This window comes from Nerophis lumbriciformis, linkage group LG05 (assembly GCF_033978685.3).
Source record: "Nerophis lumbriciformis linkage group LG05, RoL_Nlum_v2.1, whole genome shotgun sequence".
NCBI classification, from domain to species: Eukaryota; Metazoa; Chordata; class Actinopteri; order Syngnathiformes; family Syngnathidae; genus Nerophis; species Nerophis lumbriciformis.
In genome coordinates, this window is record NC_084552.2 from 12,245,001 (window position 1) to 12,261,851 (window position 16,851).

The 16,851-nt window shown below is 36.8% G+C and overlaps 1 protein-coding gene across 1 annotated transcript in view; it reads right to left on the reverse strand.

The window, feature by feature from the left end:
• nav3 (neuron navigator 3) overlaps positions 1–16,851 on the reverse strand; it is a 571,589-nt gene that overhangs the window by 225,345 nt on the left and 329,393 nt on the right. Inside the window, exon 9 of the mRNA XM_072913146.1 lies at positions 1,879–1,994. Within this exon, the coding sequence (XP_072769247.1) occupies positions 1,879–1,994 (116 nt within the window). The remainder of the gene's footprint in view (positions 1–1,878; positions 1,995–16,851) is intronic.

Sequence of the window (16,851 nt, forward strand, 5' to 3'; positions counted from 1 at the left end):
TATACACATATATATATATATACACATATATACACACACATATACAAACCCCGTTTCCATATGAGTTGGGAAATTGTGTTGGATGTAAATATAAACGGAATACAATGATTTGCAAATCATTTCAACCCATATTCAATTGAATATGCTACAAAGACAACATATTTGATGTTCAAATTGATACACTTTTTTTTTTTTTGGCAAATAATCATTAACTTTAGAATTTGATGCCAGCAACACGTGACAAAGAAGTTGGGAAAGGTGGCAATAAATACTGATAAAGTTGAGGAATGCTCATCAAACACTTATTTGGAACATCCCACAGGTGAACAGGCTAATTGGGAACAGGTGGGTGCCATGATTGGGTATAAAAGTAGATTCCATGAAATGCTCAGTCATTCACAAACAAGGATGGGGCGAGGGTCACCACTTTGTCAACAAATGCGTGAGCAAATTGTTGAACAGTTTAAGAAAAACCTTTCTCAACCAGCTATTGCAAGGAATTTAGGGATTTCACCATCTACGGTCCCTAATATCATCAAAGGGTTCAGAGAATCTGGAGAAATCACTGCATGTAAGCAGCTAAGCCCGTGACCTTCGATCCCTCAGGCTGTACTGCATCAACAAGCGACATCAGTGTGTAAAGGATATCACCACATGGGCTCAGGAACCCTTCAGAAACCCACTGTCAGTAACTACAGTTGGTCGCTACATCTGTAAGTGCAAGTTAAAACTCTCCTATGCAAGGCGAAAAACGTTTATCAACAACACCCAGAAACGTCGTTGGCTTCGCTGGGCCTGAGCTCATCTAAGATGGACTGATACAAAGTGGAAAAGTGTTCTGTGGTCTGACGAGTCCACATTTCAAATTGTTTTTGGAAACTGTGGACGTCGTGTCCTCCGGACCAAAGAGGAAACAAACCATCCGGATTGTTATAGGCGCAAAGTGTAAAGCCAGCATCTGTGATGGTATGGGGGTGTATTAGTGCCCAAGACATGGGTAAATTACACATCTGTGAAGGCGCAATTAATGCTGAAAGGTACATACAGCAAAATATGTTGCCATCCAAGCAACGTTACCATGGACGCCCCTGCTTATTTCAGCAAGACAATGCCGAGCCACGTGTTACATCAACGTGGCTTCATAGTAAAAGAGTGCGGGTACTAGACTGGCCTGCCTGTAGTCCAGACCTGTCTCCCATTGAAAATGAAGCCTAAAATAGCACAACGGAGACCCCCGGACTGTTGAACAACTTAAGCTGTACATCAAGCAAGAATGGGAAATAATTCCACCTGAGAAGCTTAAAAAATGTGTCTTCTCAGTTCAGAGTGTTGTTAAAATGAAAGGCCATGTAACACAGTGGTGAACATGCCCTTTCCCAACTACTTTGGCACGTATTGCAGCCTTGAAATTCTAAGTTAACATCTAACACAATTTACCAACTCATATGAAAACGGGAAATATATATATATATATATATATATATATATATATATATATATATATATGTCTTAATAAGGTTATCCAAAAAATAGTGCTCGATACCGTAGTAGAGCGCAATATATGTATGTGTGGGAAAAGAATCACAAGACTACTTCATCTCTACAGGCCTGTTTCATGAGGGGTTCCCTCAATCATCAGATGATTGAGGGAACCCCTCATGAAACAGGCCTGTAGAGATGAAGTAGTCTTGTGATTTTTTTCCCACACATACATATATATATATATATATATATATATATATGTGATATTTTGTGGAAACAACTCACATATAGATAAAGCAGATTCTACATGCATACCTAATCTTCTTGTGTGAGCGCGTGGAGGCGTATTGACTTTGCGCCGTGTAGAGAAGCCCAGCATGTGTTGTTGTCCATTACCTGATATCTCCTCCAGGCACTGTTTGGCTGTCTTGCTGTAGACCAGCTCCCCCTTGGTGGGGCTGAGGCAGGGGTCGGCTGGAGCCACCATGGTGCAATCATTCTCTGAGAAGGTCCTGGAGGCAACACAATAAATCATAGCGTGCAGTTAAAACGGCAGAACAGCAAACATGTCTTGGCAATAGATCATTATTTTGAAATGACGTTTCATACAGAGAAACATACAGTGGTAGAAATACTGAAACATAGTTTTTATACTGTTGAGAGACATGCTATTTTGATTCTTTGTATTAATGTTATTCCTTCAACACAAAAGTCACTGATGGTATAGGGCGGGGGTCAGCAACCCGCGGCTCTTTAGTGCCGCCCTAGTGGCTCCCTGGAGTACTTTCAAAAAAGGATTGAAAATGGAAAAAGTATGTTTCTTGTGTTAAAAAGCCCGCCGTTTAATATCTCTGTGTGTATGCTTCACTGGTGAGAGTGAACATTGTTTTGTCCTACTGACTTTGGCAGTTCTTGAACTCACCATAGTGTGCTGTGGACAGTTTGTTTACATGTAAAATCTTCCCCTCCTCCTTTGTCTCATTTTGTCCACCAAACCTTTTATGCTGTGCGGTGAATGCACAAAGGTGCGCTTTGTTGATGTTGTGTTGGAGTGCGAATCAGGCACATTTGGTCAGTGCTCATTTAATATCCTTTACTTTTATCCTCTTTGTATATAATTAAGTTTTGCATGTTCTGTATGTAACATTGGCTGCTTTTCTGCCCTGTTGTTCCAGACCACAGCAAACATTACCGAGCTTGCCAAAGATTGTAATAAATCTATTAAAAGAAGACAGCCTGCCATTTCCTTTAACTTGGACACACCTTTGCTGTGCTAATTTGAAGCCGACACTGTCACGACTTGGTCCTGGGAGTTTGCTTTTCCTGGATGCAACGGAAAGTTGGCTCGTGCGAGACGGGAATGGAGGTACATGATTTATTTAATATATCAAAAAAGGAATAAATGAAAGCGCGCACAGTGGCGGAGAATAAACTATGAAAAACAAAAGACTATAGCAAAAAGTACAAATGAAAAGCACGCACAGTGGCGGAGAATAAACTATGAAAAAAAAGATTATAAACATGGAACAAAAACTTACTTGGCTTGGACAAAAAAGGAGCAGCGTGAACATGGACATGAAACAATGGACGGAGCATAAATGTGGAGTGGTATGGGGTGCGAGGTCGTCAGAAAGACAAACTGAAAAACACTGAACTTAAATACTATGGACATGATTAGTGAAAGCAGGTGCGTGACTCAAAACGTGAAACAGGTGCGTGACGTGACAGGTGCGTGACGTGACAGGTGAAAACTAATGGTTGCTATGGTGACCAGACAAGGGAGTGAAAAAGCCAGAAACTAAACAAAACATGACTAAGACAAAACATGATTACACAGACATGACAGAACTCCCCCCTTACGGACAGATCCCAGATGTCCAAGAAAAAACTTAAGAGTCATGGGAGGGCGGGAGGAGGACATGGCGGTGGGTCGCCAGCCCAAGTGGCCCTGAATCCATCGAGGCATAGTCATGTGGCGGTGGCGAGTGGAACGCCGCTGCAGCAGGCGAGGTGGGCGACCCGGGACAGGCCACATCCGTGGCCGACTGGGAGGTGGGCGCACTTGGCGTGGCGGGCGACCAGGTAGCGGCCATATCCGTGGCCGACGAGGAGACAGGCGCGTCGTCAACTTGGCAGGCGTGGCAGCTCGGCGTGGCAAGTCAGGCGGCGAAGCTCGGCGTGACGCGTCCAGCGGCGAAGCTCGGCGTGGGTCTTGGTCTTGGTGTGGGTCTTGGCATGGCGGGTCTTGGTCTTGGTGTGGGTCTTGGTCTTGGTCTTGGTGTGGGTCTTGGTGTGGGTCTTGGTCTTGGTCTTGGCGCGGGTCTTGGTCTTGGCATGGCGAGTCTTGGTCTTGGCATGGCGAGTCTTGGTCTTGGCATGGCGAGTCTTGGTCTTGGCATGGCGAGTCTTGGTCTTGGCATGGCGAGTCTTGGTCTTGGCATGGCGAGTCTTGGTCTTGGCATGGCGAGTCTTGGTCTTGGCATGGCGAGTCTTGGTCTTGGCATGGCGAGTCTTGGTCTTGGCATGGCGTGTCTTGGTCTTGGCATGGCGTGTCTTGGTCTTGGCATGGCGTGTCGTGTCTTGGTCTTGGCATGGCGTGTCTTGGTCTTGGCATGGCGTGTCTTGGTCTTGGCATGGCGGGTCTTGGTCTTGGCATGGCGGGTCTTGGTCTTGGCATGGCGGGTCTTGGTCTTGGCATGGCGGGTCTTGGTCTTGGCATGGCGGGTCTTGGTCTTGGCATGGCGGGTCTTGGTCTTGGTCTTGGCATGGCGGGTCTTGGTCTTGGTCTTGGCATGGCGGGTCTTGGTCTTGGTCTTGGTCTTGGCATGGCGGGTCTTGGTCTTGGTCTTGGTCTTGGCATGGCGGAGCTGGTGCGGCAACAGGTGCTAGCCTTGGTGCAGGTGGAGGTGGCCTAACTGGGGGTTGCGGCTTGGCAGGTCGGAAGACTGGTGAGGGCGGTCGTGCTGGAGGCTGTGGCTTGACAGGTCGGTAGACTGGTGGTGGCGGCCGTGAGGGAGGCTGTGGCTTGGCATGGTGATGCCGAGCCACCCCACCAACACAGCTCCCGACCCCAGCCCCCCCCTCAAGGGGCGGATACCAGACGCGCTCCCTGCGGTCTGGAACTCTCTGTAGGGGTGGGCGGGGGAGGGCAGAAATGTCCCCTTTATTTTGGCCAAATTGTTTTGTTTTTTTATCCCCCACCTGGGGTTGTGTGGGCGGTAAAAAAGAAAACAAATGTGACGGGGGCGGGACTTGAGTCTTGGGGGGCGGGGCATGAGTCTTGGGGGGCGGGGCATGAGTCTTGGGGGGCGGGGCATGAAATTGGGATGGCTGTGACTGACTAGACCTGATTTCTAAAAACATGTTTTGATAATGCTTTATCAAAGACATGGCAGAGTTTTTAGCTGGAGGCGGGTGATTTAAAGAAAAAGTATTGGAACAAAAATCCTGGTCTGTGATGTCATCATGGGAAAGCCGGGCAGACTGCTGCTTGCTTCCGCCCGGAGGGGGCGGGGCTTGTGGGAGCGGCGTGTCCTGCTGGCTCGCGGAAGTCTTTCCTGGCGTCCCTCGCCTTTGGCGGCGCTTCCGTGGCTGAGGTGACGTACCGATCGGCACCAACTTGCCTCCATTCCCCCACATCATCCCCCTGCGCTCCCTGGGGGAAAAGCGCAGCGTCTCTGCCTCCATGGCACGCAGCACCTCCCAAGAAGCCTCATCCAAATTGTCCAAATCGGCCAACTTACGTGCGGAAAAGCGGGTCTGCTGACGACCTACTGTCACGACTTGGTCCTGGGAGTTTGCTTTTCCTGGATGCAACGGAAAGTTGGCTCGTGCGAGACGGGAATGGAGGTACATGATTTATTTAATATATCAAAAAAGGAATAAATGAAAGCGCGCACAGTGGCGGAGAATAAACTATGAAAAACAAAAGACTATAGCAAAAAGTACAAATGAAAAGCACGCACAGTGGCGGAGAATAAACTATGAAAAACAAAAAGATTATAAACATGGAACAAAAACTTACTTGGCTTGGACAAAAAAGGAGCAGCGTGAACATGGACATGAAACAATGGACGGAGCATAAATGTGGAGTGGTATGGGGTGCGAGGTCGTCAGAAAGACAAACTGAAAAACACTGAACTTAAATACTATGGACATGATTAGTGAAAGCAGGTGCGTGACTCAAAACGTGAAACAGGTGCGTGACGTGACAGGTGCGTGACGTGACAGGTGAAAACTAATGGTTGCTATGGTGACCAGACAAGGGAGTGAAAAAGCCAGAAACTAAACAAAACATGACTAAGACAAAACATGATTACACAGACATGACAGACACGACAAATGCGCTCAGAGGAGATCATGTTTGAAAAAAGGTGACTGTTTTTACACAACTTTTGTTTTGAAGGGGGAATTGCAAACTTCCTGTTGATTTTTGCTGGGGGTTGTCAGTGTATGAAATATAATAATATAATAAGTGAGACCTACATAGAGGTTTTTGTTTCATGTCTCTAAAACATTCCTACTGGGAGTTACAGGCGGTTTTGTCCGTGCTACCATTCAAGTTTTTATTAGCATTTTTTTTTTATTTCCCAATTTTCCTGAAATTCCCATTTTTTTCTGAAATTCCCGTTGAAATCAATGGTACATTCTTCAAAGTTCCACAACTCCCACATGTTTCATCCGATTCAAACTGTTCCAACTTCAAAATATTCAGCGTGTTCAGGAATTGTGTGCTCTACTTCAACAATTCTAAAAAAATTCCAGGATTTCACATCATTTTTATTTTATTTTTTTTCCATTTTCCCCATTCAAAATGATTTGTCCATTTTTCAAACTTCCACAATTCCCACATTCTTCAACCCATTCAAACCATTCTACCTTCAACACATTCCACCATCCTGGAAATTCAAACTGATCTTTTTCAAAATAAAAATAAAAATCCAGGATTTTCCAGAATTCCATGTTTTCCAAAAGCCTGTTTCTACCCTTTATTCTGTCGACTACTCCTTCCACATTTTTCAACGCATTTCAACCGTTTCACCGTCAAAACATTCCTCTTAATCAGGACAAAACAACTAAGTTGTTTTTTTACCAGGAAAAAATCCCGTTTTTTCCGAAATTCCATAACACCATTTCTCAATCCAACATGTTACTACTTCAACATTCCAACACCAACCATTTCAACTTATTCATACCATTCAATATTTTTAGCATTTTTTTTTTAAATTTCCCACTTTTCCCGAAATTCCCATTTTTTTCTGGAATTCCCGTGGAAATGAATGGGACATTCTTCAAAGTTCCACAACTTCCACAATTTTCATCTGATTCAAACTGTTCCAACTTCAAAATATTCAGCGTGTTCAGGAATTGTGTGCTCTACTTCAACAATTCTAAAAAAATTCCAGGATTTCCCATCATTTTTTTTTTTCCATTTTCCCCATTCAAAATGATTTGTCTATTTTTCAAACTTCTACAATTCCCACATTCTTCAACCCATTCAAACCATTCAACACATTCCACCATCCTGGACATTCAAACTGATCTTTTTCAAAATAAAAATAAAAATCCAGGATTTTCCAGAATTCCTTGTTTTCCAAAAGCCTGTTTCTACCCTTTATTCTGTCGACTACTCCTTCCACATTTTTCAACGCATTTCAACCGTCAAAACATTCCTCTTAATCAGGACAAAAAACAAAGTTGTTTTTCCGAACAGGAAAAATTAAATTTTTTTTCGAAATTCCAGGATTTCCGTAATACCATTTCTCAATCCAACATGTTACTACTTCAACATTTCTCCACCGATTTAAAACATTACAACACCAACCATTTCAACTCATTCATACCATTCAAGGTTGTTGTTTTTTTTTAGCATTTTTTAAAAATGTCCCGCTTTTCCCAAAATTCCCTTTTTTTTTTTAAAATTCCCATTGGGAAGGGGACATTCTTCAAAGTTCCACAACTCCCACATTTCCATCTGATTCAAAAGTGTTCCAACTTCAAAAGATTCATCCTGTTCAGGAATTGTGTGCTCTACTTCAACAATTCTAAAAAAAATTCCAGGATTTCCAATCTTTTTTTTCCATTTTCCCCATTCAAAATGTTTTGTCAATTTTTCAAACTTCCACAATTCCCACATTCTTCAACCCATTCAAACCATTCCACCTTCAACACATTCCACCATCCTGGAAATTCAAACTGATCTTTTTCAAAATAAAAATAAAAATCCAGGATTTTCCAGAATTCCTTGTTTTCCAAAAGCCTGTTTCTACCCTTTATTCTGTCGACTACTCCTTCCACATTTTTCAACGCATTTCAACCATTTCACCGTCGAAACATTCCTCTTAATCAGGACAAAAAAACTAAGTTGTTTTTTTACCAGGAAAAAATCCCGGTTTTCCCGAAATTCCATAACACCATTTCTCAATTCAACATGTTACTACTTCAACATTTCTCCAACGATTTAAAACATTCCAACACCAACCATTTGAACTCATTCATACCATTCAAGTTTTTTAGCATTTTTTAAAATTTCCCGCTTTTACCGAAATTCCCATTTTTTTCTGAAATTCCCATTGAAATCAATGTTACATTCTTCAAAGTTCCACAACTCCCACATTTTTCTTCAGATTCAAACTGTTCCAACTTCAAAATATTCAGCGTGTTCAGGAATTGTGTGCTCTACTTCAACAATTCTAAAAAAAATTCCAGGATTTCCAGTCTTTTTTTTTTTTTTTTTTTCCATTTTCCCCATTCAAAATGTTTTGTCCATTCTTCAAACTTCCACAATTCCCACATTCTTCAACCCATTCAAACCATTCCACCTTCAACACATTCCACCATCCTGGACATTCAAACTGATCTTTTTCAATATCAAAATAAAAAAATCAGGAATTTCCAGAATTCCTTGTTTTCCAAAAGCCTGTTTCTACCCTTTATTCTGTCGACTACTCCTTCCACATTTTTCAACGCATTTCAACCGTTTCACCGTCAAAACATTCCTCTTAATCAGGAAAAAAAAACTAAATTGTTTTTTTAACAGGAAAAAATCCCGGTTTTCCCGAAATTCCATAACACCCTTTCTCAATTCAACATGTTACTACTTCAACATTTCTCCACCGATTTAAAACATTCCAACACCAACCATTTAAACTCTTTCATACCATTCAAGTTTTTTAGCATTTTTTTTTTAATTTCCCATTTTTCCCGAAATTCCCATTTTTTTCTGAAATTCCCATTGAAATCAATGGTACATTCTTCAAAGTTCCACAACTCCCACATTTTTCCTCTGATTCAAACTGTTCCAACTTCAAAATATTCAGCGTGTTCAGGAATTGTGTGCTCTACTTCAACAATTCTAAAAAAATTCCAGGATTTCCCATAATAATTTTTTTTTTTCCATTTTCCCCATTCAAAATGATTTGTCCATTTTTCAAACTTCCACAATTCCCACATCCTTCAACCCATACAAACCATTCCACCTTCAACACATTCCACCATCCTGGACATTCAAACTGATCTTTTTCAAAATAAAAATAAAAATCCAGGATTTTCCAGAATTCCTTGTTTTCCAAAAGCCTGTTTCTACCCTTTATTCTGTCGACTACTCCTTCCACATTTTTCAACGCATTTCAACTGTTTAACCGTCAAAATATTCCTCTTAATCAGGACAAAAAAACTAAATTGTTTTTTACCAGGAAATAAATCCCGGTTTTCCCGAAATTCCATAACAGCATTTCTCAATCCAACGTGTTACTACTTCAACATTTCTCCACCGATTTAAAACATTCCAACACCGACCATTTCAACTCATTCATACCAATCAAGTTTTTTTTAGCATTTTTTTTTTTGATTCCCCACTTTTCCCGAAATTCCCTTTTTTTTTTTTAAATTCCCATTGAAATCAATGGTACATTCTTCAAAGTTCCACAACTCCCACATTTTTCCTCTGATTCAAATTGTTCCAACTTCAAAATATTCAGCGTGTTTAGGAATTGTGTGCTCTACTTCAACAATTCTAAAAAAATTCCAGGATTTCCCATAATAATTTTTTTTTTCCATTTTCCCCATTCAAAATGATTTGTCCATTTTTCAAACTTCCACAATTCCCACATCCTTCAACCCATACAAACCATTCCACCTTCAACACATTCCACCATCCTGGACATTCAAACTGATCTTTTTCAAAATAAAAATAAAAATCCAGGATTTTCCAGAATTCCTTGTTTTCCAAAAGCCTGTTTCTACCCTTTATTCTGTCGACTACTCCTTCCACATTTTTCAACGCATTTCAACTGTTTAACCGTCAAAATATTCCTCTTAATCAGGACAAAAAAACTAAATTGTTTTTTACCAGGAAATAAATCCCGGTTTTCCCGAAATTCCATAACAGCATTTCTCAATCCAACGTGTTACTACTTCAACATTTCTCCACCGATTTAAAACATTCCAACACCGACCATTTCAACTCATTCATACCAATCAAGTTTTTTTTAGCATTTTTTTTTTTGATTCCCCACTTTTCCCGAAATTCCCTTTTTTTTTTAAAAATTCCCATTGAAATCAATGGTACATTCTTCAAAGTTCCACAACTCCCACATTTTTCCTCTGATTCAAATTGTTCCAACTTCAAAATATTCAGCGTGTTTAGGAATTGTGTGCTCTACTTCAACAATTCTAAAAAAAATTCCAGGATTTCCCATAATAATTTTTTTTTTCCATTTTCCCCATTCAAAATGATTTGTCCATTTTTCAAACTTCCACAATTCCCACATTCTTCAACCCATTCAAACCATTCCACCTTCAACACATTCCACCATCCTGGACATTCAAACTGATCTTTTTCAAAATAAAAATAAAAATCCAGGATTTTCCAGAATTCCTTGTTTTCCAAAAGCCTGTTTCTACCCTTTATTCTGTCGACTACTCCTTCCACATTTTTCAATGCATTTCAACTGTTTCACCGTCAAAACATTCCTCTTAATCAGGACAAAAAAACTAAGTTGTTTTTTTACCAGGAAAAAATCCCGGTTTTCCCGAAATTCCATAACACCATTTCTCAATTCAACATGTTACTACTTCAACATTTCGCGACCGATTTAAAAAATTCCAACACCAACCATTTCAACTCATTCATACCATTCAAGTTTTTTAGCATTTTTTTTTAATTTCCCACTTTTCCCAAAGTTCCCATTTTTTTCTGAAATTCCCGTTGAAATGAATGGGACATTCTTCAAAGTTCCATAACTCCCACATTTTTCATCTGATTCAAACCGTTCCCATTTCAAAATATTCAGCCTGTTCAGGAATTGTGTGCTCTACTACTTCAACAATTCTAAAAAAATTCCAGGATTTCCCATAATAATTTTTTTTCCTTCCATTTTCCCCATTCAAAATGATTTTTCCATTTTTCAAACATCTACAATTCCTATATTCTTCAACCCATTCAAACCATTCCACCTTCAACACATTCCACCATCCTGGACTTTCAAACAACCATTTTTCCATGTTCAAAAAAATTCCAGGGTTTTCCAGAATTACTGGTTTTCAAAGCCCTATTTCCACCCTTTTTTCTGGCGACTACTCCTTCCACATTTTCAAACCACTTCAACCGTTCTACCGTCAAAACTTTCCTCTTAACCAGGACAATAAACTAAGTTGTTTTTTGAACTGGAAAAATTACGAGTTTTCCCAAAATTCCAGGAATTCCGTAATACCATTTCTCAATTAAAAATGTTACTACATCAACATTTCTCCACCGATTTAAACAATTCCAACACCAACCATTTCAACTCATTCAGACCATTCAAGTTTTTTTTTTACCATTTTCAAAAAAATTCCCGCTTTTCCCGAAATTACCAATTTTTTCTGAAATTCCCATTGAAATCAATGGTACATTCTTCAAAGTTCCACAACTCCCACATTTTTCCTCTGATTCAAACTGTTTCAACTTCAAAATATTCAGCGTGTTCAGGAATTGTGTGCTCTACTTCAACAATTCTAAAAAAATTCCAGGATTTCCCATCATTTTTGTTTTTTTTTCCATTTTCCCCATTCAAAATGATTTGTCCATTTTTCAAACTTCCACAATTCCCACATTCTTCAACCCATTTAAACCATTCCACCTTCAACACATTCCACCTTCCTGCACATTCAAACTGATCTTTTTTAAAATAAAAATAAAAAATCCAGGATTTTCCAGAATTCCTTGTTTTCCAAAAGCCTGTTTCTACCCTTTATTCTGTCGACTACTCCTTCCACATTTTTCGACGCATTTCAACCGTTTCACCGTCAAAACATTCCTCTTAATCAGGACAGAAAAACTAAGTTGTTTTTTTACCAGGAAAAAATCCCGGTTTTCCCGAAATTCCATAACACCATTTCTCAATTCAACATGTTACTATTTCAACATTTCTCGACCAATTTAAACAATTCCAACACCAACCATTTCAACTCATTCATACCATTCAAGTTTTTTTTAGCATTTTTAAAAATTTCCCGCTTTTACCAAAATTCCCATTTTTTTCTGAAATTTCCATTGAAATGAATGGGACATTCTTCAAAGTTCCACAACTCCCACATTTTGCATCTGAATCTAACTGTTCCAACTTCAAAATATTCAGCCTGTTCAGGAATTGTGTGCTCTACTTCAACAATTCTAAAAAAAAATCCTGGATTTCAGTTCAACTTCAGCATTGGAGCATTCACAGCCTCTTCTAGTTATTTTTCTTTTTTGTTTACTCACTAAAAACCTCCCAAATTGGACTGCCACTGGTGGCAAATTGCGACCCCACACTTGCAGGCAGCCTGCTGATGGCTGCAGACGATGCATTCAAAGTGAAGAATAAAACACGACAACAGAATTATGTTCACAGCTCACAAATCGAGTCAGCACAGGTGAGGATTAGTTTAAATGTGCAATCGCTCCATTTTTGGGATTGACAGCATAATCCCTGCCAGCAAACTCTCATTTCTTTTCTCGCTTTTTTGGAATTGTGCCTATCGTTTACAATCATTATGAGAGACAAGAACATACATCTTTTTATTTTATTTTAAAGATGATAAAAAATGCTTGGAAGATGGGACTCATGGAAGTCACTGTTGTAGCCTTCAAATCCTCTCAAACAACTTCAAAACCCTCCATCAACTTTTTATATAAACACTACAAGTATATATATAATGTAGTAACAGACACCTTCATAACAATATGAAATACGTACAATATACACACTGCAAGTATAAATATAATGTAGTAACAGACACCTTCATAACAATATGTAATATGTACAATATACACACTGCAAGTATATCTATCATGTAGTAACAGACACCTTCATAACAATATGTAATATGTACAATATACACACTGCAAGTGTATATATAATGTAGTAACAGACACCTTCATAACAATATGTAATATGAACAATATACACACTGCATTTATATATATAAAGTAGTAACAGACACCTTCATAACAATATGTAATACGTACAATATACACACTGCATGTATATATATATAATGTAGTAACAGACACCTTCATAACAATATGTAATACGTACAATATAAACACTGCAAGTATATCTATCATGTAGTAACAGACCCCTTCATAACAATATGTTATATTGTTTTATATACACACTAAGTATATATAATGTTGTAACAGACACCTTCATAACAATATGTAATATGTTTTATAAACACACTGCAAGTATATATATATATATATATATATATATATATATATATATATATATATATATAATGTAGTAACATACACCTTTATAATAATATGGTAATACGTACAATATAGACACTGCAAGTATATATATATATATATATATATATATATATATATATATATATATATATATATATATATATATATATATATATATAATGCAGTAACAGACACCTTCATAACAATATGTAACATGTACAATATACACACTGCAAGTATATATATAATGTAGTAACAGACACCTTCATAACAATATGTAATATGTACAATATACACACTGCAAGTATATATAATGTAGTAACAGACACCTTCATAACTATATGTAATATGTACAATATACACACTGAAGTATATATATAATGTAGTAACAGACACCTTTATAACTATATGTAATATGTACAATATACACACTGCAAGTATATAATGTAGTAACAGACACCTTTATAACAATATGTAATATGTACAATGTATACACTGCAAGTATATATATAATGTAGTAACAGACACCTTCATAACAATATGTAATATTGTTTTATATACACACTGCATGTATATATATCATGTAGTAACAGACACATTCATAACAATATGTAATACATACAATATACACACTGCAAGTATATCTATCATTTATCAACAGACAACTTCATAACAATATGTAATATTGTTTTATATACACACTAAGTATATATAATGTTGTAACAGACACATTCATAACAATATGTAATATGTACAATATACACACTGCAAGTATAAATATAATGTAGTAACAGACACCTTCATAACAATATGTAATATGTACAATATACACACTGCAAGTATATATAGAATGTAGTAACAGACACCTTCATAACAATATGTAATATGTACAATATACACACTGCAATTATATATATCATGTAGTAACAGACACCTTCATAACAATATGTAATATGTTCAATATACACACTGCAAGTATATATATCATGTAGTAACAGACACCTTCATAACAATATGTACAATATACACACTGCAAGTATATATAGAATGTAGTAACAGACACATTCATAACAATATGTAATATGTACAATATACACACTGCAAGTATATATAGAATGTAGTAACAGACACCTTCATAACAATATGTAATATGTACAATATACACACTGCAAGTATATACATCATGTAGTAACAGACACCTTCATAACAATATGTATTGTGTTCAATATTTACCCTATTTTGATCATTTTAAGCATTGCCAGAACTAATTTCTTCAGCGCATTATTATTAGTGTGTTCTAAATAAGGCAGACTTGGTAACAGAAGACACAGACGATTATTTTTGGACAAATAAGGATTCACAAGCTTATCTTTTTGAAGCTGAATATACTGAGGATGAACTACTGCTTCTAGAAGCGAGCACAAAGGAAGAATGAGACGTTGGACCGTTGGAGCACATAATTATACGTCATGTGTGTTATTACAACTACAGTACATACACTGTCTGGCTAGCTGTGTACAAACAAAACATGAAAGTGCAATTCCCCCCTAAACCAGAAGTGTCAAACTCATTTCCATTGAGGGCCACATCGCAGTTATGGCGGCCTTCAGTGGTTCGCTTGTAACTGTAAATGTATGATGTCATATCATTACACAATTGCTTATGCATTTGATTATTGGAATTTTTCTCCGAACAAATGGATGGATGATTTGCTTTGAAATCCGAAGTGAAGGTGAAAAGTTGATATTTTTACCAAAAAAAAATGTAATACAGTATATGAGATAATATTTGGCACATGATCAGATAATGTTAAACATTAAAATATATGCAACTTCATACATTTTTTCTGTCAAAATTGAAAGAATGGATACATTTAATTAGAAAGATGAAGGACTTTATTACATTTTATTTGATTTATTTATGTAAAAAATATGTTTATTTTTTATTAAAATATATTTTTAATTATTATACTATTATATATTTTTATTTGATATTTAAGTACTTTGACACACAGATACATTTAATTAGAAAGATGACATACTTTATTATATATATATATATTTAAATATATATGTAGAGATATATTTATAGATTATTTATTATTTTAAAATTTAATATTTTTTATTGTATTTATTTATTTTTTAAATATGTTTATTCATTTTTGTAAAAACATATTTTTTATTATTATACTATTATATATTTTTATTTAATTTTTAAGTACTTTATTGACACACATATACATTTGATTAGATAGTTGAAGTTCTTTATTTTATATATATATATATATATAGATAGATATATTTATAGATTATTATTTCTAAATATAATATTTTTTATTGTATTTATTCACTTTGTATTTATTTATTTTTTAAATATGTTTATTCATTTTTGTAAAAACATTTTTTATTATTATACTATTATATATTTTTATTTATTTTTAAGTACTTTATTGACACACAGATACATTTAATTAGAAAGATGAAGTACTTTATTTTATATATATATATATATATATATATATGTATATATATATATATATATATATATATACATATATATATATATATATATATATATAATTTATTATTTCTAAATATAATATTTTTTATTGTATTTATTCACTTTGTATTTATTTATTTTTTAAATATGTTTATTCATTTTTGTTAAAACATCTTTTTAATTATTATAATATATTTTTATTTATTTATTGGATTTTTAAGTACTTTATTGACACACACATTATTTCCAGGCTTTAAGGGGCCACATAAATCAAAATGACTGGCCAGATGAGTTTGGACACCCCTGCTTTGAAGGATGGATTTCAACAAGGTGGGTGAGTGTGAATGTTGTCTGTCTATCTGTGTTGGCCCTGCGATGAGGTGGCGACTTGTCCAGGGTGTACACCGCCTTCCGCCGGAATGCAGCACCACTTTGAAGCAAACAGCAGTCATATTTAAATGCGGTAAGTTTGCACTAAATTCTCTGCGCTTCAAAGCCGTGTACAATAGTTTCCGCACGGAGCAGAAGCAAAAAAAGGCTGCGAGGTAGAAAAGTTCTGCTAATCTGAGCAAGCGATATTATGCAAGAGTTTGAGGATATGTGCACGCACAGCGCAGGAGAGAGAGCAAGGTAACATTATAAGACATGAACCTGCAGATGTGGGAATATCTCTGTGGTTGTCATGCAAATATTAAATCGTGTAAGAAATAACTGGGGATTTAAGGCAAATACTGTAAAGGAAATACATGTGAAGAAAATATGCACCCAAATGTGCTCAAAATGCTTTGGAACACATTCCAACTAGTGCTTAGGAAAAATTCAGACTTTTTGACAAAAACAAAACCAGACTTTTTGACACTTTTTGACACAAATTTGGGTGATTTTAATTTGACAAAACACATATTTCAATAATTACTGTATTTTCATCATTTTAATCATTGCCGGTACTGATTTTTGCAGCGCATTTATTTCCGTTTCCATAGCAACACACTTCTGACTTCTGACAACAAATGTGTGTTCCTTCTAACGGAAACAAACACAAGTGTGTTTTCTAATCACGGCAGACTTGGTAACAAACAACCAAGATTATTATTTTTGGACACAGGCACCTTATCTTTTTGAAGCTGAATATGCTGAGAATGAACTACTGTTTA